Genomic DNA, 27,826 nt, shown 5'->3' with positions numbered 1-27,826 from the left:
GGGCACAGAAATGCAGGTTCAGACCAGCTCTTGCAGCCTCATGGAGAGAAATATACAAAGGTTTCTGAGAGCAACTCTTGTCCAAGAAATTCAAGTATTTCCAAATATATACATATATATATATATTTATAAATTGCATCCATGAGTTTATATTCATACTGTTATGTACACTATAGAACACTCAATAAAAAAATTGAAGGAATGAGATAAAATAAAATAGAGGTAGAAATTCTCATGTTCTTCCTGAGGGTGTGGCTTGCTTTGGAGAACCTTGCTAGAGGACCAGGAGCCATCTGTATGCAGTGGTTTGGGCGGGGGCGGCGGGGGGGGGGCAGAGATTGTGGGCCTAAGGAGGTGGTGGAAGGGCTGAGAGTGCAGGAGGCACTGGAGGAAGCTGCGGCAGAGCCAAGGGACGTGGGGTCGGTGCTACAGCTCTGTGCGGCTGGGGAAGTGAAATCTGGAGGCAGGAACCGAGGCACTGGGGGCTCCGAGGCTCGAGGAGCTCAGCCTGTTGGAGGGTGCCAGCCTGGGTGTCCTGGGACCGGGCGAGCCTGGGCATGGAAATCCAGGACAGAAGGATCGTGGACGCGAAGCTCGAGAGTGAGGGGACCCGGGCTCTGGGCTCAGTTCTGGCAGCAGCCGCGACAGGTCGTCCACCAGGTGCCACTTTTCCTGGACCTGCTGCAGGGGAAAGAGACCAGATGTTAGAAGTTGTAGCCAAAACCCACGCCCACAACGCAACCTGAGGCCACGCCTCTGCCAGGATCTGTTCTCAATGCAGCAGGAGGCCACTAGAGGCCCCGCCCCTAACCTATGACCAGGAAGCATCATGGCCCCACCTCCAACACCTCCTTCCTACTCCTACCCAGACCACGCCCATAACCTAAGGCCAAGTGTCCACTAAAGTAGGCTGCCTGTCACAGGAGCCATGGGTCCCTTCCTAACCTGGAGGTACACCCACCACAAGGAAGAAAGAAATCCACCCTGTCAGCTCCGTCCTTCAGAGTAGCTAGCTACACATTCCTCAAGGGTCAGGCCGATGCACACTCACCCACACCAGTTGCTTCCTCAGCCCCTGGATGGCTCTGGCATTCGCCCGGGACTGGGAGATGCAAACCGTCAGGACGATGCTTAAGGCAGATAGGACTCCAGGTCAGTCAACTCTCAGATCACAGTCATCCGGCCTGACTTCCTTGCCCCTCCCCGAGTCTCCGTCTTTGAGACAGGGCCTTGTCATGTAGCCCAGGCTGGCCTGGAGCTCACTCTGTAGGTAGGGTGGCTTCAAATTCACAGCAATCCTCCTGCCTCAGCCTCCTGAGTGTTAGGATTACTTACAAGTGTGCAGTATCACACTAACTCAACTGTCTCACCTCAGGTCTCTGTGCTTTATCGGAAGACACCATATTTCACCTCCCACTTCTTCCCACAGCCCCACACTCCGAGTTCCCCAGCAAGGCAAGTTGGTTCACCCGGGGCTGTGTTGGTACCTATCTTTGAGCCCCCATTTCTCTGGCTCCTACACTCCAGAACGCTGTCTAGAGATGCTCAAGCGTTCACGACCCCTGGGGAAGGAGCCAAACCCTTGGAGTTTCTCCCTCTGTCCTGCTGTATAGTCACCTGAGCAGAATGAGGAGTGGGAAGCTGAAGGCGTGGGAGCTGAGGTAACGGAGGGCACGCTGGCTAGGAAGTGGGAGCTGGAGGGCTACCAGCTCGGGTACCACCTGCCAGGGGGCCGAATAGTTTGTGAAGAGGCCACAGTCCCAGGAGGAGTGGGTGCTGGAGAGATGGGAGCAGACAGGCTTGTCAGAATCTGGGGTAGGAGTTACTGGGCCAGCCTCCCAGCCACCAGCCTTTCGTCACCTGCTGATCACGTAGGCCAGAGGTACTGCAGCCAAAAGCAGGCCTAGGAGCAGCACCAGGTGGAAGAAGAAGGTGGAGCTGGAGGCTCGGAAACGCCGCGGGGACGCCCTGGAGTTCCTCAGGAGGGTGTACTGGAGGTGAGCGAAAACAGCATTGACCAGGGGGGTTTGTAGACCACGGAGTGAGTATGAGGCCCAGAGAAGGGAGGCGCAGAAACAGGATGCAGCCTCAGGGTGCCCAGGGGACCGCCTGAACCAACCCCCTCACCTTCTTGATGTAGAAGGTGAGAAAGAGGAAGACACTGTTGAGTAGTGGCAGCAGGGGGCAGTAGAAGAGGCCCATCCAGGTGACAGTCTGTGCAGCCACGATGTCCAGCACATTCTTAGGCACCAGGAACTCCTCCCGGTCTAGCCAAGTCCAGAACCAGCCCGAGAAGCGCTCCACTAACAGCCTGGGGTGGGGGTGGGGGTGACCTGGGTACAGTCCAGGCAAGTATGCGAGCCACACCCACACGGGTCATCCCTATTGGCTTGGCTGTGGCTTCCAGCCGTTCCCTGGGGCGTGCCCATATAGCTCACCTTCGAGGCAGGCTGACCAGGAAGGCGAAGGCCACGGTGAGCAGGAAGTTGAAGATGATTAACTTATATAATTCTTCGCCCACCGAGTTCTCCCAGCACTGCGGTGCAGAGGGGGAAAGGGGTGGAACCCATCACTATCCTCAAGCTCCTCCAGATTCTCTCCCCTCACCCATTGCTTGCCGGGGGTGGGGGGATAGGGTGGGGTGGGGGTGTCGGTGGGAGTGGGTTAGCGGCTAGGGTGGGCCGTTTGCAGCCAGACACGACCTGGGGATAGACTAGAGCCGAGGACTCCCACGCCAGGAGAACTATAGCAGGGTGAAGGGCGCCCCCTTGGTGCATGCTGTGGTATAGCAGCTCCGTGTCCAGCTACTCAGTGAGATCCAGGGAGCACCAAGGAGTCTGAGGTGGGGCTTTGTGGGGAAGGATGGGGCTGTAGGCCACCTGGTAGTCGCAAGCGTTGTAGCCGTAGGACTCGCAGCTGGTCTTGTTTCTGCCTATGCACAGCACCGTCTGACCCAGGGAGAAGGAGAACATGCCCAAGCTGGCCAGCTTCAGCACCACGCACCTACGGACGAGGCGTGCGTCATGCGGGGATGCATCAGAGGGTCCGGGCCCGATCTATTCAGGCTGTTGCCCGAGATCCTGAGTCCTGGGCACTGCCCCTATTTCAAAGTTCAGTCTCTGTCCAGCTTGCTTTATCTCCCGCCAGTGTTTCTCAAAACACGTTCCTCAAACCTGACTCTACAGAGTCTCAGGGAATGGGTCCTGTTTCTAAACCAGTTTGGGAAATACTGCACCACCCAGCTATACTCCTTGCTGCCAGCTTTACGATTTATTCCAACGCGTCGCACAAGAGAAACTCCGCACCTTCCTGAGTCCTCAGAGCCTCAGTTCAGACAACACCTTCTTCCTCCCTTTTTATTTACTATGTAGCCCTGGCTGGCCAGGAACTTACTATGTAAGCCAAGCTAACCTCAAACTTACACTGGTCACCTTCCGTGTGTGTGTGTGTGGGGGGGGCATGCATGTATGGGGCATAAGCACGTGTGTTGGGTACACTCACCTGGACATACATATGAGACTAGAGGTTGACTTTAGGTCTCTATTGCTCTCTATTTACATTTTTGTTTGTTTGCTTGTTTTGTACAGGGTTTCTCTGTATAGCCCTGGCTGTCCTGGAACTCACTTTATAGACCAGGCTGGCTTCAAACTCAGAAATCCACCTGCCTCTACCTCCCGAGTGCTGGGATTAAAGGTGTGAGCCACTACGCCCAGCTCTACTTACATTTTTAAAAATTATTTTTGGTTATTTATTTGGGACAATGTCTCACTATGTAGCTCAGGCTGGCCCAGGATTCCTTCTGTGAACCAAGTTGGCCTCAAACTCTGCCTGCCTGTCTTTGACTCCTGAATGCTATTTTTATATTTAAAATTATGAATTACATGTCTGTGTGGGTATGTGCCTGTAAATGTGGTTGTCAGTGAAGGCCAGAGGGCTCGAACCTCCCTGGAGGAGCGGCCTGATGTGGATGCTGGGAATGTAATTTGGGTCCTCTGGAAGGAGCTATGCCTGCTTATAACTGCTAAGCCACATTTCAACTGTCCACTTTTATTTTGAGACAGGGTTTCTCACTAAGCCCAAATCTCAGCATTTAAAGTTACACAGAACAAGGAACTCTTGGGATACACCCGTCTCCCTGCCCCCAACACTGCTGTGGGAGTGGATTGTTACAAGCACACACCACCATACCAGTTACATGGCTGCTAGCATCTGAGCTCAGTCTTCTTTCATGCTAAAGACACACTGTATGGCTGAGCTACAGCCCAGCCCCAGTAGTTAACTCCCAGGTTCACTGCTCAGCACTGTGTGCTTCAGAAACACACGTCATTAGCCGTGCGTGGTGGCGCACGCCTTTAATCCCAGCACTTGGGAGGCAGAGGCAGGTGGATTTCTGAGTTCGAAGCCAGCCTGGTCTTTAAAGTGAGTTCCAGGACAGCCAGGGTTATACAGAGAAACCCTGTCTCGAAAAACCAAAAAAAAAAAAAAAAAAAAAAAAAAAAAGAAAAAGAAAAGAAACACATGCCACACGTAGTTTCTGAATGTGTCATAGTCTGATGGCCTGAATCTGTGGCATACCTGTAACCTAGACAGTACAGTGTTTGTGTGACTAGAAGGGCTGGTAACCGAGGCTTGGTCTCCAGTTCAGCAGGGGCTGAGAGGCAGGGATGGCTGCCCTTTGGAGCACCTTAAAAGACAAACAAAAAAACCCAAACCAGCGTGCAGGAGAGGTGGCTCAGCAGTTAAGAGCACCGACTGCTGTTTCAAAGTATCCTGGTTCAAATCCCAGCAAGTACTTGATGGCTTACAGCTGTTTGAACTGTCATTTAGGGAAGCAGGAGAGACAGCTCAGTTAAAGGCACTGACTGCTCTTCCAAAGGTCCTGAGTTCAATTCCCAGCAACCATATGATGGTGGCTGTAATGGGATCTGATGACCTCTTCTGGTGTGTCAGAAGACAGCTACAGTGTAATCATATAAACAAAATAAATCTTAAAACAAAACCAAAACAAAAAACAAAGGCAAGCCTGGGACAAGTGGTACACATCTTCATTCCCAGCACTGGGAGGCAGAGGCAGGCAGGTCTCTGTGAGTTCAAGGCCAGCCTATGGAGTGAGACTCTGTCTCAAAAACAAACAGCAAACAAACTGTCGATGCAAGAGCTCACTTTTCTTTTCTTTTCTTTCTTTCTTTTTTTTTTTTTTTCTTTTCCCAAGACAGGGTTTCTCTGTATAGCCCTGGCTGTCCTAGAACTCACTTTATAGACCAGGCGGGCCTCAAACTCAGAAATCTGCCTGCTTCTGCCTCCCAAGTGCTGGGATTAAAGGCGTGTGCCACCACCACCTGGCCCAAGAGCTCACTTTTCTAAGGATGTTCTGTGTGCTCCAGGGTTGCTGGCCTGGGTGCTCCCAGGTGAGTCCCTGTCTGTTTCCCTTCTCAACACAGGAGTGCTGGGGTTACAGATGTGTGCTACCACATCTGGCTTTTTAACCACATCTGGCTTTGTACATGTGTTCCAGGGATCCAAGCTCAGGCTGTCAAGCTTGCATGGCGTGGGCTTATACCCTCCAAGCCCTCTTGATAGATGTTAACTTTGATGGTTTTGACAGCATCTTGCTGTGTAGCCCAGGCTAGCTTTGAACTTGTGACTCCCTGCCTCTGCATCTCAAGTGCTAGAGTTACGCCACCATGCCTGGCACGAGTTGTTTCTTGTGTGTGTTTCAAAGCAAATCAGAATTGACCATGAGGGATGCAGAGGAGGAGAGAAGGCAAGACCCTGAGAGGTGAGAGGAGAAACTTCTGAAGCTGGTGAGGTACACAGGCAGGAAACTGGTCCAGCATTTCCAGGCTGAAGGTCAGGTGCTTAGCCCTCACGCTTTGCAGGAGTTGTGTCTCAAACTGATGAATTTTTAATTTTTTTTTTCATTTTCTTTTTTGAGACAGGGTTCCTCTGTATAGCCCTGGCTGTCCTGGAACTCACTCTATAGACCAGGCTGGCCTGGAACTCACAGAGGTCTGTGTGCCTCTGCCTCTCAAGTGCTGGGATTAAAGGTGTGTGCCACCACAGCAACACCCTCCATAACCCCCCAGCAAACTGCGGGATTTTTGTGAGTGTTCACAGCTGGTTTGACTCCCCAAAGCCAAAGAGCATCCCAACCCTCCGAACGGCCCTCCCTCCGCTTGGTGCAGGCTGATGGCTCTCTTCAGGGAAGCCTCAGATTTGGGTCCCTAAGGTTGAATGTTCTAAAAGCACTGCTCACCATCCCTTGGCTGTAGTGAAGAATAGAGAGTCCCAGTTCAGGGCCCGGGAACCACAATGCCACACACACACACACACACACACCGTATGCTCACCAGATCAGGGTGAGGTTGACTTCAGTGCCGGGAGGGTAGTTCTCCAGCTGGATCAGGACTGTGAACAATTGGGGGCCCAGGAAGTTGACCAGGGAGATGACTCCAGGAGGCAAGTACTGGAGCACCAGAAAAAGGGACTCCTGTGGGGAGTAGGAGGGAAGGTCAGGGTTCCGAAGATGCAGCTCTCCCAAGCAGGGCCTTGACCTGAGCCTCCATTTTCTCATCTGCCAAGCGGGGGCACTCACCTCCTCCCACCGTTCACACCAGAAAAGCAAACAAATGGTAAAGAAAGGATTACAAGTCTCCTGTACCTCCTTGTTGTCCTGTGAGTACTTGGTGGCCCAGAAGATGGCGCTGATGGCTCCGACCACTAGGAGCACAATGAGGATGTTGGTGCGAAGGTAGGTGAGCAGGCGGCAGGCCTTCTGGGCCCTGGTCTGTTGTTGAGCCAGCTCCACGCGGCGGCCCTCTTCCAGCTCCATCTGACGTGACAGCAGCAGAGAGGGGCCCTGAAGCACTCCACATCCACACATCCACACTTACCCTCATCCAATCACTAGCCACCCCTGATCATACACTCTCTCACCAGCCACACACACATGGGTGTGTGTCCGCCCCTTTTGTTGTTCGGTTTGTTTTTTTATTTTAAAGATTTATTTATTTTATGTATGTGATATACTCTTCCACAGATCCCATCACAGATGGTTGTGAGCCACCATGTGGATGCTGGAAATTGAACTCAGGACCTCTGGAAGAACAGTCAGTACTCTTTTTTGTTTGTTTGTTTGTTTTTCAAGACAGGGTTTCTCTGTGTAGTCCTGGCTGTCCTGGAACTCACTCTGTAAACCAGGCTGGCCCCGAACTCAGAAATCTGCCTGCTTCTGCCTGCTGGGATTAAAGGCATGTGCCAGCCTCCATGCCCGGCATAGTCAGTACTCTTAACTGCTGAGCCATCTCTCCAGCCCCTGTGGTTGGGTTTTTAATTTTATTTTTACACTGTGTGTGTACATGCATGTGTGTGTGTGTACATGCATGTGTGTGTGTGTGTGTGCACATGCGTGTGTGAGTGTCATGGTGCACACATGGAGATCAGAGTACAGCTTGTAAGAGCTGGTTCTTTCTCCCATGTGGGATCCAGAGATGAACTTTAAGTCGGCAGTCTCAGAGCAAGGCCCTTTACCTGAAGAACTATCTTGCCAACCTCTCGCTGAGACAGGGCCTTGTCTCATAATCTTGGCTGGCCTGGCACTTCCACAATTGTAGCCCAGGTTAGTAGCAAACTCAGGAAGATCTTCCTGCCTCAGCCCTGGATCCCAGTGCTGGGATCAGATATGTACATCATACCTAGACACACTCACATTATTATTATTATTTTTTAAGGCAGGATCTCACTGTGTAGCCCCTGGCTGAATTGGAAATCACAGCCATCCTCCTGCCTCTGCTTCCCAAGTGGTATGATTAAAGACATGTGCCACTAGGTCTGGCTCACACATTCTTAGAACATTTGCATGTTCTCACACGGGGCACACGCGTGCACGCCCACGCAGCCCCTCACCCTCACTTTCATCGCCAGCCACACTCGTGCGCTTGGCCACACACACCTTCAGTTCATTGCTGATTTCGTGCTTCTTGATGGTGGCGGCTTCCCACACCCGGATGCAGAAGTCCCAGGATGAGAACACTTTGGCGCTGAGGGGTGTCCTGTAGCGCTGACCCAAGAGTGTCTGCTGGGGTAGGCCTTCTGCCATCCTGGTGGAAGGGGGAAGGATTTCTGTGGTGGTGGGGGGGTCCCTCCACCCTCGCCATACAGGAGGCGGAACCAGGATGAGTCTCACTGCACAGTGATCTATCTGCCAACTGAGGATCTCTGTGGCCCGGGAAGGATGGCCAAGGATGGAGGCCTGGAGGATGTGGGGTCGTCCCTCACCTCTGCAGTATCCCACAGAAACAGAGGAGCAGGCAGACCATCGGGCTAAGGAGGTAGGCCAGGCGGATGCTGTATTCAGAGCTGCTCTCTGGCCCCGCTCGGTAGGCACCGTAGAAGAGATAGGTGTTGTTGAAGGCCTGGAGAGACAGTGAGGGCATCTGAATGAAGCTGAGTGCAGGGCCCTGAAGTGCTTGCCCTGGAAGGACAAGATCTCCTTTCCTATCCCAGGCAAGCCTTGAACTTGAAATCCTCCTGCTGCCTGGCCTAAGAGCATCCCTGTTTTACACACACTCAAAGAAGCCAGGTGACTTGCCCAAGGCTGCAGGGATTTGGACCCAGGACTCAGGCTACTGGCTCAGCGGCCTCCAGGAATTGGGAGGTACTCCCCCAGCCCCCAGACAGGGTTTCTCTAGGAAGCCTTGGCTGTTCTAGAACTCTCTCTAGATGAGGCTGAACTTAAACCCAGAGACCTGCCTGCCTCTGCTTCCTAAATCCTGGGATTAAAGTCGTGTGTCACCACACCTGGTGGGAGGTGCTTATCTAACAGGCCTGGACATCTTCCTCCATTTGTCTCTTGCTCCAAGCTGGATTCTGTGGGTCATGGGGACATGTCCCTATATCTGGCCTGGCTGGCTTAGGGAAAAGTCTCCCTTAAAAGCCAAAAATCTCTCTTGAGGGAGCAGGGGTCCTTTCAGGCTGGAGTCTCCCAGATGTCCCAGAACATTGCCAGAAGATACCCCACTTACTCTGCCCGTTAAAATATTCCAAAGTGGGTTGTGAAACCTTGGAATGTCACTCTGAGGCAGGGGGCTGCTGGAGCACTGGAGTCCTGCTAAGTGGGAAGAGAATGGCATCAGGACAGGGTCCCCCAAATATGTGACACTCTATCTCCCAACTCCACTGTCTCGACCCTATACCGAGGATGTCTGAGTTTGTGCTGGGTGGCATCCGGGCAGAAGGTCCTATGGAGGAGAGTCCAAAGCTAGCCCATGCAGCTTGCCCAGGCAGGGCCAGCACTCACTCAGTTTCAGGGCAGGGCCTAGCTCAGGGGGGCGGAGCCAGACCAGGGGCAGCAGCACAAAGCAGGCAGTCAGCAGCATGGTCAGCAGGTTGAGCAGCAGCAGGAAGCGAAGGAAAGTGAAGTAGGACTGGATCCCGGTTCCGAAGAGGCCTACGAGAGAAAACAGGGAGAGTCAGCCACGTTGAGAATCCCAGGGCTGTGTGATGTGTGGCAATATGGACCAGCCCAGGGCAAAATTAGGGCTCCGCGCGCCCCCACAGCCCTCCAGAGATCTGTATGTAACCCAGCTAGGTGTGCACAGGAGGAATCCGAGGGGTGTACAAGGATGGAGGGGCTGATGAGGAAGGTGGGAAATATGGGTCGGCATGGGATCCTACCCCCAATCTCGTAGAGAGCTCCCTCCCAGAGACCGAAGCCGCGGGCCAGCCGTTGCTCTGCCTCCCTCAGGTGTTGTCGCGCCACCCGCCTCGGGCGATGCCACCGCTGCCAGAAGGTGGTCTTCACTCCCTCGGGCTCCCGCAGTTCCCTGCAGGACCGTGGTGACAGGGGGGCGCCCTTGAGTAATCCATCTGACAGATGCATCCTCCGGAGGCCCCCCACCCCCACCCCACCCCTGCGCAGCTCGTCCAGAGTAGCCGAGCGGCACCCACCGGATGAAGCGCTTGTCTGCCATGGCGTAAGGCAGCATCCGCACAGGCGTCCGGGAGGCGCATAGCCGCTCCACTTCTTGCTCCCACAGCTCCTCCGAGGCCGCCTGGGATTCAGGCCTTCGTGGGGCTGGTCCTGACTGCACCGACCACTGGCGAAACATCCCAGTGGGCGCGCGGGACAGACAGGCAAGATCCTTGCTCGCAGGAGCTCCACCTTGGCCCTGCCAGTGTCCACAGTGAAAAGAAGCCTGCTGTGGTCGAAGCCGGGGCTGCCCCACTCCACCTCTCAAACAGACCCACTGACCAAGGCCTTAGTCTTCAACTGCCAAGCACGGTGAAAGGCCTCCAGGATATGAGGAGAGAGAAGCCGCGGGCAAAGGCTGTCTGTCCTAAACCTTACCTTACGCTTTAGAAAAACACAATCTTTTCCCATGTGCTGATTGGCTTTTGGGAGGTCACTCCTGTCCCGAACCCCCGACAGCTCCTAGAATTTAGCTTCCTGCAACACCCCAGCTCTGGATGTACTAGGGCTCCGTTCTCTCTGTGTGTGTTTGTTTTGTTTTTTTGAGACAGGGTTTCTCTGTGTAGCCCTGGCTGTCCTAGAATTCACTCTGTAGACCAGGCTGGCCTTGAACTCAGAAATCTGCTTGTCTCTGACTCCCAAGTGCTGGGATTAAAGGCGAGCACCGTCACTGCCCGCCCCATTCTGTGTGTTTTGTCCAGGCTGGGTCTGCTCTGGTCTTCTCAAGGGACCCAGAATAGAAGGCGTGGCTACATCCCCAATCATGAGAAAAGAAAAGACACCCCCCCCCCCAAACCATCCGGAAGGAAGCAATAGCCCTGGCCTTCTTCCCCCTCTCACCGTCCTTATTGTCACAAGGCAAGCAGCTCACAAAGAGGCAAGGGACCAAGCTCCCCGAAGAGCCCCCTCCTAAGACCAGCTCTTGACACACCAGGCAGGGTGGTGAGGGAGTGGGGTGGGGGTCACGTGACAGGAACCCCGGGGGTGGGGGCCCACCGCGTCTCCTCCCCTCCACCCACTCCCGCCTTCCTTCCTCACAGTTTCCTCTGCCTCTGCGTGCACTTCCCGACCTGGAGGGTCACGGGCACAGGTGAGAGGCGCGGGTGGCACCAGGCCGACCTGCTTTTCTGTGCTCCCACTCCTGCAAGCCCCCTTCCTGGCCGCCAGCCCTTAGGCGTGTCCTGGTGCGGGGACCCTTATCTGCGGTCCGCAGTCGCCCCAGAGAGCAGGCTAGTGATGGGTGGATGGTCTCAGCACTGGAGCTGCTGCCTCTCCGGATCCCTGGCGCTTTGTTCTTTGCTTTTTGTTCTATTTCAAGACAGGGTCTCACTGTGTAACTCTGATTGTCTTGGAATTCATCATGTAGAGCAGGCTGGCCTTGAACTCACAGAGACACTTGCCCAAGGCTGGGATTAAAGAAAGGCCTGTGTCACTATGACTGGCTGGCAGGTTATTTTTGAACTGACCGCCTTAAGGGCAGGCACTGCCCTCCCTGTTGCTATGCCCTGGCCAGGCTCTGGCACCAAGCCCAACCTAAGAGCTGAGGAAGCAGCTTCTTCAAGCACGTCACTCGTCATCCACTGACTAGACCTTTAGGAGTCATCTTGGCCAGTTCCCAGTTCTGGGAGCCCTAGCCTTTCCTCCCTGTTCACCTCTTTTAAAACCTTGTTGTCTCAGCTCTGGATTCTGAGTCTCCGCCTGTGTCCCTGCCCACAGGCTCTGTACTCCCAACAAGTTCACACAGGAAGGCGCCCCAGGAAATGGCTTTCAAATTGGGCCAAAGTCGTGCAAAATTCAGAGTAAGAGCAAGGAGTCAACTAGGGGCTGAGGAGGGCTGGGTCTGCAGACCAAGACTTCCGGTGCCAAGGCGCCGCTTGGTAAACCCACCCAGGCACGGAGAGACAGCTGCGAAGAAGCGTCGCCCTCCCCCCTCAGGCTTCATCTCCTTCCGGTATCCCACACGTTTCCTGGGGTCTGTTAACCTTCGTGTGTAGGAGGGGACTTGTTTTTCCCTTCTACTTCTCACGGTCACCGGTCACCCTGTCTGTAACTTGGGGGAAGCGGTTCTATGGAGCATCTTGGTGGCCAGGTTCCTTGCTCCAGCTGGTGACACCTGGAGGCTGGTGACACTTTCTCGGGTTCAATTTCCTCATCTGTGAAATAGAAAGGTCTTTGACTGTCTTGGCACAGCAGGAAGCAGTTTAACCCTAGCTTTAGAAACAGACACCACGCCCAGGGCGGAGCGGGCAGTAACTCGTTTGCTCAGCCTCTGATAAAGAACAGTTAACCAGGCTGGGAGGAGGCGATTACTCAATCCCGCGTGGGAAGGCTAGGGACTGGTAAGTGACCCCGGGACGTGGAAATGCCGTCCCTCTTTAGAAACTCAAGAGGAATATTAGTGACTCCACCTAGGGGTTGTATACATCCAAATAGTGGGTGGGACACGCCTACTTTACTCAGACTTGAGGGTGGAGTGCTGGGGTGGAGTCTGAGGCTGGCTTGCACAGGGCACTGTTTTGGATGGGCGGGTCCTACCGGTAGGCAGGAACGAGTCACGTGACCTTTGGGGCCCGGTGCCACGTGGGCGGGCGGTGAGGCTACCTCCAGCTGCCAGTCTGGAAACCATCAAAACTATGTACCCTTAATTACTGTGTGCTGATTCTCCTGCTGGTGGGGCTGAGACCTCGGTTCCCCGCGGCGGGTGCGCGCACAGGTGAGCCAATCTGGGGAGAATGGGGCTCCTCTACCCAGAGGGGCGCTGGGACCCTGGTGCTGGGGCGCAACTGCGGTGTAGGGGCGGTTGCTATCGCCAGGTAGTTGACAGCTTGGGTGCGGGTTTCTGGAAACTGCCGCTCCCGGCCTCTCCCCATCTGGCTCAGGGTGCAGGATGGTGCGCCCCGGAACAGCGCACACCTGGCTGGTCCCAGGAGGACCTGAAGATCAGGAACCCAGGCAGATCCGGAGCCCCGGCCCGTAGCCTCCGGAGCACCCAGACTACTGAGGAGAAGAGGTGTGGGCCCGCCCGGGGCCTTGAGCCTGAGAAGTACTGTGGCCAGGGAAAGGACCCTGGAACTAAAAGGGCACCACCTCTCCTGGCTGCTTTCCACCCGGGCGGTGCCACCTCCCGCCGGCTCCAGCCTGGCCTCTCCCTGCAGTGCTCCACTGCAGCGCAGGCGGGGGCGTGCCGGGTGCCAGTCCGGGTTGCGTGGGGCTCTTGGCCGTCGGGGGAGCTCCAGAAAACTTCCCTAGGCGAAGGCAGGGAGGACCGGCGGACATGGCGGGGCGGGGGCTTGCCTTCTGGAGGGCGATCTTGCAGGAGTCAAGTGATTGACTGCTCTTTCCGTCGCGCTTTCCCTCAGGGCCCTGGGCCAGGAGAACAATAAGCCCCTAACAACGATCTGGTTGTAACTGTGCCCGGTGACAGAGCTGGACAAAGGGTGCTTGTGTCAGCTCAGCTTCTCTCTCCAGCCTTCAGCTGAGTTGGGAATGTAGGGAGTCAGCCTCCGGAGGACGCGAGGAGTCCAGTGTGTGGACGCTGCCTCCGGTGCTGGGGGCAGGACTTTGCGGCTGCCTGGTCGCACTTCCTGCTGGTGAAAGCACATTGGGGTCATAGGGCGGGCACAGGGAAGTCCTCGGAGCCTTTCAGCCGCTGCTCTAAAAATGATGAAGCTCTAGGGCCCTCGCCTGGGAACAGACCAGAAACGGGTAGTGTTTACAGGCCTCTCCTTTTTCCCCCAGTACTAGCAACATCTAGGAAACCAATGGAGGAGCCGCGGCCTCACCCTTCCTTCCTGTTTTCGTCACTCCCCCACAGCCGGTCATGGTGGGAATGTTTGGGCCCACTTGTTTTAACTGTGAATTTAGCTGTGGATGGGGTACAGGGTGGGGATTCCTGTAATGTGTGTCTGTGCCTAAAGTATGGCCCCCAAGCATTGAAAGCTGGTTTTGTCTCAACAGATGGGCTGTATGGGGTTCCACAGGCTGCGTCCAGTCTCTGAGCTCCCCTAGGTCTGCAGGGTATAGCACAGCCATGGCTCAGTCACTGGCTTTAGCCCTCGATGTCCCGGAGACCACGGGAGACGAAGGGTAAGTGCCCTGGTGCCGGTGGCCTGCAATGTATTTGTGTTACCCCTTGGTGCAAATCATTCTGCAAGTGGGCGGGCCTGAGTTTGGATTCCCACACTCACTCCTCCCTCGTAGCCTGGAGCCCAGCCCCTATGAAGAAAGTGAAGTCCATGACTCCTTCCACCAGCTCATTCAAGAGCAAAGCCTTCGGGTGGCGGAGGAGGGGCTGGAGCTACTGCCCTTGGGTCTAGGTAAGCCCAGGCCTGCCCTCTGACCAGGTGTGGTGGAGGACCTGGGAATATCTGCTGTCGTTTGTTACAAGAGTGGATTGGGTGGGGTGGGCTAGGTAGAACAGCTGAACCACAGCGTCTTTTCATCCCTAGGCAGAGGTGACCAGACCCTCCCAGGACTTGAAGGTGCTCCTGCCCTTAGCTCGGCCACTCTCCGCATCCTGGCCAGCATGCCCAGCCGTACCATTGGTGAGCCGGGTCCTTTGTCCTTGTGCTGGCCTTCACCCCAGCTGGGGTCTGTGAACCCAGAGTCAGTTCTTCTGGGCTCCCAGCTTTCCTGTTGCTGGAGCCTGAAGCTCAGCATAGTCCTGGGTCATTATTGGACTCTAAACATGACCACTTGCTACAGCTGGGGGAGGGAGGGAAGATAGGATAGGCTCTTGGGTTTCTGGTAAAGGGTTTTCCCTCAGTCCTGGTGCTGAGAACTTTTCAGAAGGGCATGAGGCTAGTCCCCTTCCTCCTCTCTAATACCCTGCCACCGGATTTCCAAGGTCGCAGCCGTGGGGCCATCATCTCCCAATACTACAACCGCACAGTGAGGCTTCGGCGCAGGAGCAGCCGGCCCTTGCTGGGCAATGTGGTGCCCTCTGCCCGGCCCAGCCTTCGCCTGTATGACCTGGAGCTGGACTCCACAATCTTGGAGGAGGATGGTGAGTTGAGTAACCCAGCCAGCTGGCTGGGCAGGAGCTAGAACACAACAGGGTCAGCAAGTCTCTTTCTACTGCTGCCAAGGGCATACCAGACTAGTGGCCCCAAGGGCTGCTTTTTGCATACCAGACTAGCGGCCGAGGTCTTTTCCAGGGCTGGTATTTAAACCCCACTCACCATTACCACCAAATCTATCACTGAGTGCAGGGGAGCCTTCCAGCAGGCAGTGGTGGTCAGTAGCTCCAGTAATAGCTCTTAGCTTACTTCTTGCTGGGTGAGACAAATAGGAGCTGAATAAACGGGTGAGCAGGAGCCTGAAGCTCAGACACAAGCGCAACTGGAGAGGACTCCAGGAGGGCGAGCTGGGAGCAGCCCAGCCCGGGGCTCCTGGGAGGCTTCCTGGAGGAGTTAACTGGAGTGGAGGAGGCAGGTGCCAAGGCCCACAGGCTGGAACAAACCTGGTTTCGTTCAGAGCCAACGTGGAGAGGCTTGGGGGACAGAGGCAAGCCCGCGCGCGGCTACTGACAATGGGAGCTGAGTGGCTTGCAGTGTCGTGGGCTCTATTTACTTTGTCGCCTGGCCGAGGCCATGTCCCACCTTCCAGAGGGCCTGCTCTCCCTGGCTTCTTTCTCCTTTCCTCCCCTCGTCTTCCCTTTCTGTGGGTGTGAACTGTGAGCATTAGGCAAACACTCTACTGTTGGTCTATGTCTTCAGGCTCTTGGTGACTGAAGACAGGGTCCAGGCCTGCTCAGGTTGGCTCTGAACTCTGGTCCTTTTGCCAGAAGATGGGTCCCTGGCCATGCCTGTGAGGGGTAGATGACTTATCTATAAAGTTGGAGTTACAAAATTCCCTCCATGGGCTGGATATAAAGATGAGGGCTGCATCTCATTATATTGTGGGGCCGGAAGTGTGGTAAACTCTTCTTCCTGTTGCTGTGGTATAGTACTCTGCCCAAAGCAGCATACGAGACACAGGGTTTTACTCTGGCTCACGTTCAGACTACAGCCCAGTGTGTCAGGTTGTCAGGGTGACAGGGGCTTTGAGCAGCTGAGCATGAGTCCAGTTGTCGTGAATGAAGGAACACTGGGGCGCAGCTCACCTCCACTTTATATCATGCAGGATCCCCTGTTCAAGCCGGGCATGGTGGCGCATGCCTTTAATCCCAGCACTTGGGAGGCAGAGGCAGGCGGATCTCTGAGTTCGAGGCCAGCCTGGTCTACAAACTGAGTTCCAGGACAGCCAGGCCTCACAGAAAAACCCTGTCTCAAAAAACAAACAAACAAACAAACAAACAAACAAACAATTCCCTGTCCAGCGTTATGGCGGGTCTTCCCACACTGATTAAAATCATCACCATAACCCCTCACGGGCATGCCCAGGGACCCATCTTCCGGTGACTCTAAAGTCTGTCAAGTTGTCACTAATAACATCACAGTAGCCATGAGGAGGCAATTCTGACCCCTGCCCATTCCCTTGCCGCTTTGTACATCTATCCTGACAGGCTTGGGACTTCTTGGGGTCCCTGAGAATACCACTGGGGGAGAATACCACTGGCCCCTGAAAGTCTTTATGTTGAGACTCAGGGTACCTGAGAAGCAGGGTGTGGGTGGGTGGCAGCCCACCCCCTCCACTCCACCAGGAGGAGATCATTCACTGCTGGGAAACACTGGGCTCCCTAGGCCTGGATCAAGGATGTCTGTCGGGTTGTGGTGGAGACAGGAGAATGGGCTCCTGAGAGGTAGACGATTGAGGGAGAGGATGGTCTGGACTGTTGCCTGCGTCAGAGGGCAGCCATCTGGGTGGTCTCAGGGGCTTGTGTTGGGCTGCAAGCTGTCCAGGGCCCTGGTCAATATGCAGCAGGAAGGATGCTGGGCACTGAGGGATCTTTTTCCTCTGGGCAGAGAAGCGGAGCCTGCTAGTAAAGGAGCTTCAAGGTCTGTCGGCGGCCCAGAGGGACCACATGGTGCGGAACATGCCCTTGAGTCTGGGTGAGAAGCGCTGTCTTCGGTGAGTGCCCCATGGCCTCTGCTGGCCTGCCTGAGCCTCCCTCTGTGGTTTAGGCATTTATGGTCTAGGCATTGTCTCTGTCCCCAGAGAGAAAAGTTGGAGCCCAAAGGGAAAGCGGCGGCACCTGCAGGGTCGAAGCGGGGCCTTCTCCTGCTGTAGCCGGCTCAGATACACCTGCATGCTGGTATGGTGTGAGCCCTGAGCTGTGAGGTCACCCTGCTGTGGATGTGGGTGGCTGGGGTTGAGGACACCTGGGGCTGTGCATGCGTGTGTGTGTGTGTGTGTGTGTGTGTGTGTGTGTGTGTGTGTGTGTGTATGTGTGTGCTCGCGAACAAGTGAGACCTGTCCTGGTATCCCAGCCCTCAGGGCTGTCCTCCGTCTGTTCCTCCAGGCTCTTCATAGCCTGGGGCTGGCACTGCTCTCAGGCCTGTATGCTGCCAGGCCGTGGCGCTATGCTCTGAAGCAGATCGGTGGCCAGTTTGGCTCCAGCGTCCTCTCCTACTTCCTCTTCCTCAAGACCCTGTTGGCCTTCAACGCGCTGATGTTGCTGCCTTTGCTGGCCTTCCTCGTGGGTGTTCAGGCTGCCTTTCCACCTGACCCAGCAGGCCCCGTGCCTACGTTTTCTGGTCTGGAACTCCTCACAGGCGGGGTGAGGCCTTCAGCTCCTGCCTTGGCCAAGAACTGGTGCCAGGCTTGTCCTGACTCTCCTGGTGGGCTCTTGCCTGTTCCTAGATATCTCTATGGGTAGCTTTCCCTTCTTCTGGAGGCCCAAGAATGGGCTAGGGCAGTGGTTCTCAACTTGTGGGTCCCAACAACCCATTTGGGGTCTGAATACAGTATCCTGTGTATCAGGTATTTACATTACAATTCATAATGGTAGCAAAATTACAGTTTTGAAGTTACAATAAAATAATCTTATGGTTGGGGGTCTCCACAACATGAGGAGCTGTATTAAAGGGTCGCAGCATTACAAAGGTCGAGAACCCCTGGGCTAGGGGAAGGGAGAGAGGATGTCTGACTGTGCTTGGCCTCCTGACAGGGCCGGTTCACACACACAGTTATGTACTACGGCTACTACAGTAACAGCACGCTGAGCCCGTCATGTGACGCCCCTCGGGAAGGTGGCCAGTGCAGTCCCAGGCTGGGCAGCCTGCCCTATAACATGCCGCTGGCCTACCTCTTCACAATGGGGGCCACCTTCTTCCTTACCTGCATCATTCTGGTATACAGGTATACCTTAACCACGGAGCCCTCACTCTGAGCACCTTCCTCTCACCTGTGGCTCCTACATTGTCTATCCAGCTCTTTTCCACTCATCCCCTTATCCGTTCTCCCATGTCTGCCTACCCATGTTCCTATTGAGACATCCACTTACCCACCCATCTCTCTATCCTGATTACGTCTTCTGTGCATACAGCTATTGATTTTTCCATTCACACCCATCCACCCATCCGTCCATCTGTCCATCTACCTGCCTGTCTACCTGTCTACCCACTTGCCCATCTAACCATTCCTGTATCCCCTACTTGTGCTTTCTTCTGTCAGTCCCTCGATCCATTTGTGCATCCACCCATCTGCCCACCTACTTTCCTGCCAAACCATATTTCCCATCTATCCACATAGCCATCTATCTATCATCCATTCACTTACCCATCTATCTGTCCATCTACCCATCCATCCACCCACCCATCCACCCACCCACACACCCACCCATTCATCCATCCATCCACCCACCCACCTACCCAACCATCCATCCATCTATCCATCCATCCATCCATCCATCCATCCATCCATCCATCCATCCGTCTACTCATCACCTGTCTGTCTACCCATCCTCCCATTGTTCACTGCTTGTCTCTGCTGCTCTCTAGCATGTCCCACTCCTTTGGGGAGAGCTACCGGGTTGGCAGTACCAAGGGTATCCATGCCCTTACGGTCTTCTGCTCCTGGGACTACAAGGTGACACAGAAGAGGGCTTCCCGTGTCCAACAGGACAGCATCTGCACTCAGCTGAAGGTAAGCAGCTACCAGTCCCATGCATGCTGCCTAGTTTCTGCAGACCTTATCCTCTCAGGAGCAAGTAGCCAGATCTGTGTGGAAGTGGTGTATGACTGTGAGCTGGCCTTGAGGTTCTGGGCTGTGGTGGTCTTTCCCTAACAGTGACCAGGAGGTCTGATGTTCCTGTACCTTACTTCAGCTGGGGCCTCCGTGGCATTATCCCTGAGTGTCAGTGACATGAAGGTGCTGGAGTTACTGGAACTGCTTCCCTTTTCTGGGGAACTTTGCCTTCCTACCCTCAACCTATCAGCTGTGAACAGCTTCCTTTATAGTACTAGTGACTACAGTGGTCAGGGGCTAAGGACTGCTGGGGAAATGGAGGCACAGTGATCAGATCCTCTGTTCAAGGTCACAGGGGCCACTCTGGGGTTTCATGAGAGTTTTTCTTGTGGACAGGTGTCCACCCCCCCCCCAGGGGCTCTGGTCGGCTAGGGGCTGCCCATGTCCATTGAAGGGGACAAGGGACACAGGCCAGGCACTGGGCTTCCTAGAGTTAAGACTGTGGTGAAGGGATGAGGAGGGACAGGCCTTAAGCTGGTGGCCATCCTGGACTCCCTGTGTCCTAGATGTATGGCCTGAGCCTCTTTAGGGAAGGGAGGGGCTGGGGCAGCCTGCTTGTGTGTCAGGCTGTCCAGTGACAGAGACACACTACCATCTTCAGGAGCTGTTGGCTGAATGGCACCTTCGAAAGCGCCCTCGGAGTGTGTGCGGGCAGCTGAGGCAGGTCGTCGTTCTAGGTCTGGGGTGGCTGCTGTGTCTGGGCTCCACAATGGGCTGCACGGTGGCTGTCCTCACCTTCTCAGAGGTAATGATTCAGGTAAGGCAAGGGATAGAATGCCCAGTGGCTGAGATTCCATAACCCCATCAGGCCTGGGCCACCCCCGCCTCCCCCCACGGTTCTAATGCTCTCCCTTGCTTCCTGTGTGGCCGGAACCCAGGCCTGGAGCAAGCTGTGTGTCTTGGGAGAGGAAGTTGCCCCCATTTTCCAGCCAGACCCTTCCAGTAGTGCCTGCTCCCCACAGGGTGGCATGTCCCTGTGGGTAGTGCATCTTTTCTAAAGGAATCCTCTCTCTTCTCATAGAGACCTGCTTCTGGTGGCCAGGGGGTGGAGGCGTTGGCCTTGCCCCTGGTGGTCAGTGTCCTTAACCTGGGTGCCTCCTACCTGTTCCGTGGTCTAGCCACTCTGGAGCGACATGACTCCCCTGTGTTGGAGGTATACATGGCCATCTGCAGGTGTGTGGCTGGGAGCGTGGGCTGCTGGGTAGGGCTCCTCGGAGTGTCTGTTGTCCGGCCTCCCCCTTAGCCTCCAAACCCTCCACCTGCACAGGAACCTCATCCTGAAGATGGCCGTCCTGGGTGTGCTTTGCTATCACTGGCTGGGCCGCAGGGTGGCCACCCTGCAGGGTCAGTGCTGGGAGGACTTTGTGGGCCAGGAGCTGTACCGCTTCATGGTCGTGGATTTCATCTTCATGCTCTTGGACTCCCTTTTTGGAGAGTTGGTGTGGAGGTGAGGATGGAGGCCTTCCCACCCTGTCCTCTGGGCTCTGGGTACCAGCCTGTGAAAGGTTCTTAGACAAGGAGGATGGTGGGAGGCAGGATGTGGGGTAGTTTCAGGTGGAAAGGAAAATGGGGTTTCAGTATTGCTTATAGACAGCGGAAGAGAGAGAAGTCATCATGTCCCGGGGGTGGGGCGCGGCTTCCAGCTTTCTGAGCAATCATTGACTCCTGTGTTTCCTTTGAGAGGACATGGAGTTAAGGAGAGTTGAAAAGTAAGACATTGTTCTTCAACGCTTTTCTTTTTGGTTTTCTGAGACAGGGTTTTTCCTGTGTAGTCCTGGCTGTCCTGAATTCACTCTGTACACCAGGCTGGCCTTAAACTCATAGAGATCCATCTGCTTCTGCCTCCTGAGTGTTGGGGTTGAAGGTGTGTGCCACCACACCTGGCTTCAATCTTTTCTTAGACTTTTTTTTAATTGTGGTGTGTGTGTATGTGTGTGTGTGTGTGTGTGTGTGTGTGTGTGTGTGTGTGTGTGTGTGTGTGTGTGTAGGTCAGTTCTTTCCTAACACATGGATCCTGAGGATTTAACTCAGGTCATTACGTTGGGTACATTTATCTGCACATCCATCTTACCAAGCCTTTTCTGCCCATTTGAGGTGAATCCTGAGAAGTCACCCAGCCTTACTCCAGACTGCCTACTTCCTCCTTCTGAGGGGATTACAGGCCTAAGCCTATGCCACCTGACCTAGAAGTCCTTGTTTTGAGACAAGGTCCCAGCTGGCCTGGAACTCAGAGATCTGCCTGCCTTTGCCTGAGTGCTGAGATTAAAGGCATGCGCCACCATGCCCTGTCACCTCTTGCTTTCTCGACACACGGTCTCACCTTGTAGTATAGGCTGGCCTTGGCCTCCTGAATGCTGCTTTGTCTTTGTCTTGGCTGCCTTGGAGCTCACTATGTAGTCCTGTCTTGCCTTATTCGTGGAATCTTCCTGCCTCAGCTTCCTGAGTGCTGGTGTTTCAGACGTGCACCGCCTTGCCCATTCCATTTGTAGTTATTTTCTCATTCGTATTCTTGTCGTGTGTGCATGTGTGTGTGTATCTGTGTGTAGGTGTTGGTGGTGGTAGAGGCTGTGAGAGGGAGTCAGATGTCTCTCCCCAGCCACAGCTGCTGTTACAGGCAGTTCTGAGCTACCTTATGTGGGTGCTGGGAACTGAATTCGAGTCCTTTGGAAGAATAGCAGGTGTTCTTAACCACTGAGTGGTCTCTCTACCCCCAACGCCCCCTTTGTTTGGTTTTAGAGCAGTACAACTCAAAACAAGAAACAAACAAAAAAAACCCAAAAAACAATTAATCGGGCAGTGGTGGTGCATGCCTTTAATCCCAGCACTTGGGAGGCAGAGGCAGGCGGATTTCTGAGTTCAAGGCCAGCCTGGTCTACAGAGTGAGTTCCAGGACAGCCAGAACTACACAGAGAAACCCTATCTTGAAAAAAAATAAAACAAAAACCAAACCAAAACAACAAACCAAAAACAACCAAAAAATCAATTTATATCATTTTGCCTGTATGTATGTCTGTGAGAGTGTCAGATCTTGAAGTTGTAGACAGTTGTGAGCCACCATGAGGGTGCTTGGAATTGAACCCAGGTCCTCTGAAAGGGCAGCAGTGCTCTCAATCGCTGAGCCATCTCTCTAGCCCCACAGTACATACACAATGCAGTGTGCTGAGATTGGTGTCTTGCTTTGGGGAGAGGATCAGACGGGGCTTCTGCAGTGACTGCCCCCAGGCCCTGAGTGGCCACAATCTCTCCTGACATTTGCTGGGTGCTAGGTGGCTCTGCCTGGTGCTCTGGGGATGAGAGTCTCCCTGCTCATCTCTCAGGGGCTCCTCTGTCCAGGCTCATCTCAGAGAAGAAGCTCAAGAGGGGGCAGAAGCCTGAGTTTGACATTGCCAGGAATGTGCTGGACCTGATTTATGGACAGACACTGACCTGGTGAGGGTCTCCCGCCTGCTTCCCACTGGCTGTCAGCCAGTGCCTTTCTTCCCTGCGCCATGGCAGCCTGCCTTTGGTTCTGGGTGGGCAGAGGGTAGAGGGTGGGTGGGAAGATGCTCACCAGCCCTGCCTGCCGCCCTCTCCAGGCTGGGCGTCCTGTTCTCACCGCTCCTGCCTGCAGTACAGATTCTCCGGCTGCTCTTCCTTTTCCACATCAAGAAGGTAACCCGGGCTGGGTGTGATGGCCGGCACTTCTAATTCCAGCGGCCAGGTAGCCGAGGCAGGGATTTGCTGAGTTCAAGGCCAGCCTGATCTACACAAGTTCTAGGGTAGTTGGGGCTACATAATAAGACCCCCTCCCCCTTTCCCCCTGAAAAAGATGCTAACTTGGTAGCAGAGTGGGCTTGTGGCACTGGGCTGCCCCTCCCCAACATTCCTGCCTGGGGCATCTGCTGGAGACATCTGTTGGTTCCCATGACTCTTGGGAGAGACTCTGGGCCCCATTCTGTTCCTCCTCAGCTGCCCCCTTCACGTGGTAGTCTTACTGGGCTGCTGCCTTGTGGGCAGCTGAGATCCAGAGTGGTGCTGGTCAGCCAGTGCATGTGGTGGTGAAGGCTAGCCCCTTTGCCCAGGCTTGCTGCCTCTTATTGCCTAGGGTGAAGGGGGCAGGGTCTCTCTCTCTCTCTACTGTCCTGAGTTCTGGCTTGGGGCCTGGCTGCAGGCCAGCTTTTTGGCTGTGTCTTTGTACTGTCTTTATTGTTGCTGTGACCAAGTACCTGACAAATGGAGTTTAAGAGGGAAAGGGTTTATTTTAGCTCATTCAGAGGGTTTACAGTTCCCGCTGAGGAAGGCACAGCAGTGGGAGCGAGAGGCAGCTGGTCACGCGGCATCCTCCGTCGGGAAGCAGAGATGGATGCTGCTCCTAAGCTTGCTTTCTCATTTTGTACGTAGTCAAGGACCCCAGCTGGTGGGGTGGTACTCCCAGCATTCAGGGTGGGTCTTCCCCCCTCCTCAGTTAAGTGAATCTAGAAATGCTCACAGGGATGCCCAGAGGTGGGTAAGCAGTAATAATCATACTCTTATAGGACCAGCGTGGGGGGATGGAGTTTGGCGGGCAGGACGTGGTGGCTTTGGCAGAATGTAAATCCTAGCCTTTGTCCCCAGGCCAGCCTGATGGCCAACTGCCAGGCACCACGCCGACCCTGGCTGGCCTCGCACATGAGCACTGTCTTCCTCACCTTGCTCTGCTTCCCGTCGTTCCTGGGCGCTGCTGTTTTCCTCTGCTATGCTGTCTGGCAGTGAGTGGAAGCCTGTTCTTTGGCTTGGGGGGGGGGGGGGAGAATGGACACAGGAAATGTTTTGTACTAGCTGAGAGTGGGACTCAGGGCCTGGTCTCCCACTTCTCCAGGGTGAGGCCCTCGAGCACTTGTGGCCCTTTCCGGACTCTGAACACCATGTATGAAGCAGGCACGGTCTGGGTGCGTCGCCTGGAGCATGCAGGCTCCGGAGCCTCCTGGCTGCCCTGGCTGCACCACTTCCTGGTGGAGAACACTTTCTTCCTCTTCCTGGCTTCAGCCCTGCTGCTGTGAGTTCTAAGGTGGGGGTGGCGGTGAGAGGCTAGCCTGTGCTAGTGTCCTGTGTTGTCCTGGCCCTGTCACCAGCCTCCAGCCTGAGCCCCCCATCTCCTCAGGGCTGTCATCTACTTCAACATCCAGGTGGTGAAAGGACAACGGAAGGTCATCTGCCTGCTCAAGGAGCAGATCCGGAATGTGAGTGCCAGCCTGCCTGTGCGCCTAGCTTGTGGGGTTCCCCTCGGCACACCTGTGTTTGCTCTAGTTTGGGGGAGGAGCTTGACTCTGTAGCCCAGGCAGTCATGTCAGGTTTCTCATCCAGATCTTCCTCTGTATTGCTGGCTATCACACCCAGGGCCTCCTGTGTGCCAGGCCCTTTTTTTTTCCCTCCTCCTTGCTCCAGCCCAAAGATTTATTTATTATATGTAAATACACTGTAGCTGTCTTCAGACACACCAGAAGAGGGCATCAGATCCCATTTCAGATGGTTGTGAGCCACCGTGTAGTTGCTGGGGATTGAACTCAGGACCTCTGGAAGAGCAGACAGCCCTCTTAATTGCTGAGCCATCTCTCCAGCCTGCTTTTTTTTTTTCTTTAAATTTAAAGTTTTTTATTTTCAATGTTTTAATTTAGTGTCTGTGTGTGGAGTTGGTTCTCCCACTTCTTTGTGGGTTCTAGTGATCCATCTGATAGACGTCTTGGGTTTTGTTTCTGAGATAGGGTCTTTGTAGCTCAGGCTGACCTTAATCTCAGTGATCTACTTGTCTCAGTTCCTTGAGTACTGGGATTAGTGTGGAACACTTGTGTGTGACTGAGATTAGGCAGAGAGCAAGCATGAAGCAGCCAGGCCTTGGGACGGAGTGGGCACGGAACCTGCTGATTGGTTTAGGAGTGGGGAGTGCTGGGTATCTCTGGGGCTGTGTATATACACAGGCTGTCAAAAGCGGTCAGGACTAAAAACCATTTTTCTTAAGGAGACAGTATAAGCAAGATGTGGTGTGTATCTATAATCCCAGCAATTGAGGGCTGGTTCAGGGTCAGCCAGTTATATAATGAGACCAGCCTGGGCATCAGGGGAGACTTTCTCTAGAGGGGCTGTAAGAGAAGGGGGACAGGCTTGTCTAGGGCAGAGGAAGGGCCAGTTGGGAATTGGATTGGGCTGGTCCCTAGGCCTTCACAGTTAAGCTTCCATTTTCACCTTGATTACTAGGCTTAGATCCATACACATGCCCACTTTTACCTTTTTCATTTTTGAGACATAGCCTTACCACGTAGCCTTAGCTAGCCTAGAGTTTTCTATGGAGACGGGGCCACGCTTGCCTCCTGTGCTGGGAGCAGGTGTGGGCCACCACGCCCAGGTCCTTCTTTGACTGTCTGGTTCTTGTGATGATGCGATTCCCATGTGAGCTCCACAGGATGCCTTGAACAGGCCAGCTCTGGGGTGCAGGGCCGGGTGCTTCTCACACGTGTGTTCTGGCCATTCTAGGAAGGAGAGGACAAGATCTTCCTGATCAACAAGCTTCACTCTGTTTACGAGGAGGAGGGAAGGAGCAGGTGATGGCGGAGCCTGTGTGAGCGGGTTGGGGAGGAAGGAGGGCACATGGAAAGCGGCAGCCCTGCTTCAGTGGTACTCCCTTGGTGAGGCATCTCTGGGCTCCAGGAGTCAGCTCCTGACTTGCCCCACCCTCTGCCTTCAATGTCCCTGTTAAGGCTGGGTGGTAGCTGCTGGGATGCAGGGATTTGTGTAATCAAGACACCCTTGGGGATGAAGAGCCACATTCAGGCCCCACTGAGGCAGGCCAGCTTTATCTTTAAATTTAAACATTAAAAAAAAAATTATGCTGGATCTCTGTGAGTTTGAGGCCAGCCTGATCTATAAAAGTCAGTTCCAGGGCAGGTAGGGTGGTTTATACAGAGAAACCCTGTCTTGGAAAAAGAAAAATTTATGTGTATGGGTAGTTTTTGCTTGATGTATGTTTGTGTGCCTATGGAGGTCAGAGGGCATCAGATCCCATGGAAGCAGAGTTAAGCTGCCATGTAGGTGCTGTGAATTGATCCTGGGTTTGTGGAAGAGCGACAGGTGCCACCTCTCCATTCTCACGGACTAGTTTTATAGTGACCTTGAGAACATAAGAATTTCTCCCTGCTCAGTGGAGCACAGACACCATGGTACCCTGCACACCTGAGGTCCCCCAACCCTCCAGCAAGCTGGGGCTTGTTCCGTCAGGCCATGTCTGCAGGTCCCCAGCTGCAGCCGTGAGGGCTCCTCACATCGAGACTGATGTCCTGAACTGAAGGCATAACATCCGGTCATCCTGGGCCTTGGGCTACCTTGCAAGGGAACCCAAGGTCAGACACATAGCCCTGCCCTTGTGCCTTTTGGAGACTGGCAGTTCCCTTAGCGAGGCAGAGGGAGTGGTGGTGGTCTTGGTTCCTCTTGTCCTCACAGCTGGTATCTATGTGCGCTGTGCTCCTTGAGCCCCTGTATTGACATCATGTCTTCTCTGAGGGGCCTGTTACTGCAAGCTGCTCCCCACAGGCTGCTGATAGTCCAAAGCTTTGGACTACAAAGTCACGTGGCTCAGCAGCTCTTGAAAGCAAGTTCCTGGAACACATTCCTTGGTGTTTTCTTCACACTCCCATGCCAGCCTTGTCTTCACTGCTGTGTGGGAGGCCGGCATGGATTCTCTGGGCCTCAGAGCATCCACTGAGCCACCCTTCATGCAGGTTAGAGGTGCTTTCATGTTGTTATGTTGTTGGATCATCCTGATTTCTGTTTCTGGCAGGCCTGGCAGAACCCAGGACACTACTGAACCACCTGCCTGGCATGAGGATGGAGGGGACCAGAAGGAACCCTGTAACCCCCGGTCACCATGATCCTGCAAGCAGAGACTTGGACCTGAGATCCCCACAGGATGTGGCAGTAGAGTGACTTCCCATGAACTCTAGTTGGCATAGAGCAAGAATGTGGGATGTGGGACCCCTTCCCCTGGTAGGGTGTATCTACATAGCCCTGGGGTGTCCTGGCACTCTGTTGACCTGGCTGACCTTGAAGTCAGAGATCCACCTGCTTCTCCCTTCCAAGTGCTGAAACCAGAGGTGTGCACCCCCTATTAAATGGGTTTTGCTACATGAGTTTGTGCTTCAGGATGAGCTTGGGACCTGCACCTGTCCTGTGCGTGTTGCTTGGGACTCACTGGGCTTTCCATGGGCTCAGGGCTTGGGTTAAGTGAAGGTCACCCTTTACTGGTAGAGAGGAAGTGGCAATGTTCTCCTGGGCAGGATGGAAAGGTCTGTGCTTGGGGTAGGGGTGGGGGTGGGGGGTGGGGTGAACCAATCAGTGGTGATGTCATGTGGACAAAAGAGGAGTGCAGATTCAGGGGAGGGCTCACGAGGTCAGAAGCCCCTCAGAAGAGGGACCATCAGCATCTTGTCTAGGAGGTGAACCTTTTGGTGAGCTGCCTTGGGTGGGCGGAGCCTAGGCTTGCAGGTCTCCAGGTCTGGATGGCCTTCGTTAGCTGCATCTGCTGGTGCATTACCTGGGGTTGGGTGGGGCATGACAACAGCACTGGGCTCTCCCTTCTCCCTTTGTTAGAGGAGACAAGCTCCTGCTGGCCACCAGCCACTCCCAGCTGATCTAGGCTGGATGGTGCCTGTGTCTCCAGGCATGAGTAAGGGCCGTGCCCATATCGGGGGCACTAGAGTCTCTAACCAACCTGGGGGTCTG

The 27,826-nt window shown here is 54.5% G+C and overlaps 2 protein-coding genes and 1 long non-coding RNA gene across 30 annotated transcripts; 2 read left to right on the top strand and 1 right to left on the bottom strand.

Moving 5' to 3' along the window:
- Positions 1 to 81: 81 nt before the first annotated feature.
- Positions 82 to 11,635, bottom strand: Tmc8 (transmembrane channel-like gene family 8). 10 transcript variants are annotated; one of them, NM_001195089.1, is made up of 16 exons: positions 10,811 to 10,922; positions 9,949 to 10,169; positions 9,676 to 9,824; positions 9,299 to 9,448; positions 9,024 to 9,109; positions 8,278 to 8,414; positions 7,952 to 8,099; positions 6,662 to 6,832; positions 6,351 to 6,490; positions 2,880 to 3,003; positions 2,439 to 2,536; positions 2,128 to 2,311; positions 1,861 to 1,991; positions 1,618 to 1,776; positions 1,052 to 1,130; positions 82 to 681 (listed from the first exon to the last, which is right to left on the bottom strand). In NM_001195089.1, the coding sequence occupies exons 2-16, from the start codon at positions 10,107 to 10,109 to the stop codon at positions 427 to 429; spliced, it is 2,172 nt and encodes a 723-aa protein (NP_001182018.1). In that variant the 5' UTR covers positions 10,110 to 10,169; positions 10,811 to 10,922; the 3' UTR covers positions 82 to 426. The 10 variants fall into 10 exon arrangements, 9 of the variants coding, with proteins under 9 accessions (NP_001182018.1, NP_001182019.1, NP_862904.1 ...); NM_001195090.1 differs by having other exon boundaries at positions 6,662 to 6,826; positions 7,946 to 8,099; positions 9,024 to 9,106; NM_181856.2 differs by having other exon boundaries at positions 9,024 to 9,106.
- On the top strand, positions 7,072 to 10,564 carry Gm11723. Of its 2 annotated transcripts, none has more exons than XR_003949820.1 (3): positions 7,072 to 7,109; positions 7,489 to 8,656; positions 9,746 to 10,564. It is a non-coding gene; the product is annotated as a predicted gene 11723 (long non-coding RNA). The 2 variants fall into 2 exon arrangements; XR_003949819.1 differs by lacking the exon at positions 7,072 to 7,109 and having other exon boundaries at positions 7,343 to 7,618; positions 7,731 to 8,656.
- Tmc6 (transmembrane channel-like gene family 6) lies at positions 11,026 to 27,234 on the top strand. Of its 18 annotated transcripts, none has more exons than XM_006533115.1 (21): positions 11,026 to 11,060; positions 11,687 to 11,769; positions 13,928 to 14,056; positions 14,171 to 14,286; positions 14,419 to 14,514; positions 14,817 to 14,975; positions 16,876 to 16,981; positions 17,069 to 17,165; positions 17,373 to 17,630; positions 18,021 to 18,211; positions 18,853 to 18,997; positions 19,701 to 19,856; positions 20,121 to 20,272; positions 20,367 to 20,546; positions 22,433 to 22,528; positions 22,675 to 22,750; positions 23,693 to 23,826; positions 23,937 to 24,113; positions 24,219 to 24,297; positions 25,586 to 25,653; positions 26,886 to 27,234. In XM_006533115.1, the coding sequence occupies exons 3-21, from the start codon at positions 14,001 to 14,003 to the stop codon at positions 26,974 to 26,976; spliced, it is 2,433 nt and encodes an 810-aa protein (XP_006533178.1). In that variant the 5' UTR covers positions 11,026 to 11,060; positions 11,687 to 11,769; positions 13,928 to 14,000; the 3' UTR covers positions 26,977 to 27,234. The 18 variants fall into 18 exon arrangements, 13 of the variants coding, with proteins under 13 accessions (XP_006533178.1, XP_006533179.1, XP_006533177.1 ...); XM_006533112.4 differs by lacking the exons at positions 11,026 to 11,060; positions 11,687 to 11,769 and adding exons at positions 12,406 to 12,683; positions 12,850 to 12,980; XM_006533116.1 differs by lacking the exon at positions 11,687 to 11,769 and having other exon boundaries at positions 11,034 to 11,060.
- Positions 27,235 to 27,826: the final 592 nt, after the last annotated feature.

Source organism: Mus musculus, chromosome 11 (assembly GCF_000001635.26).
Source record: "Mus musculus strain C57BL/6J chromosome 11, GRCm38.p6 C57BL/6J".
NCBI lineage: Eukaryota > Metazoa > Chordata > Mammalia > Rodentia > Muridae > Mus > Mus musculus.
This window is presented reverse-complemented; position numbering and strand designations above follow the sequence as displayed.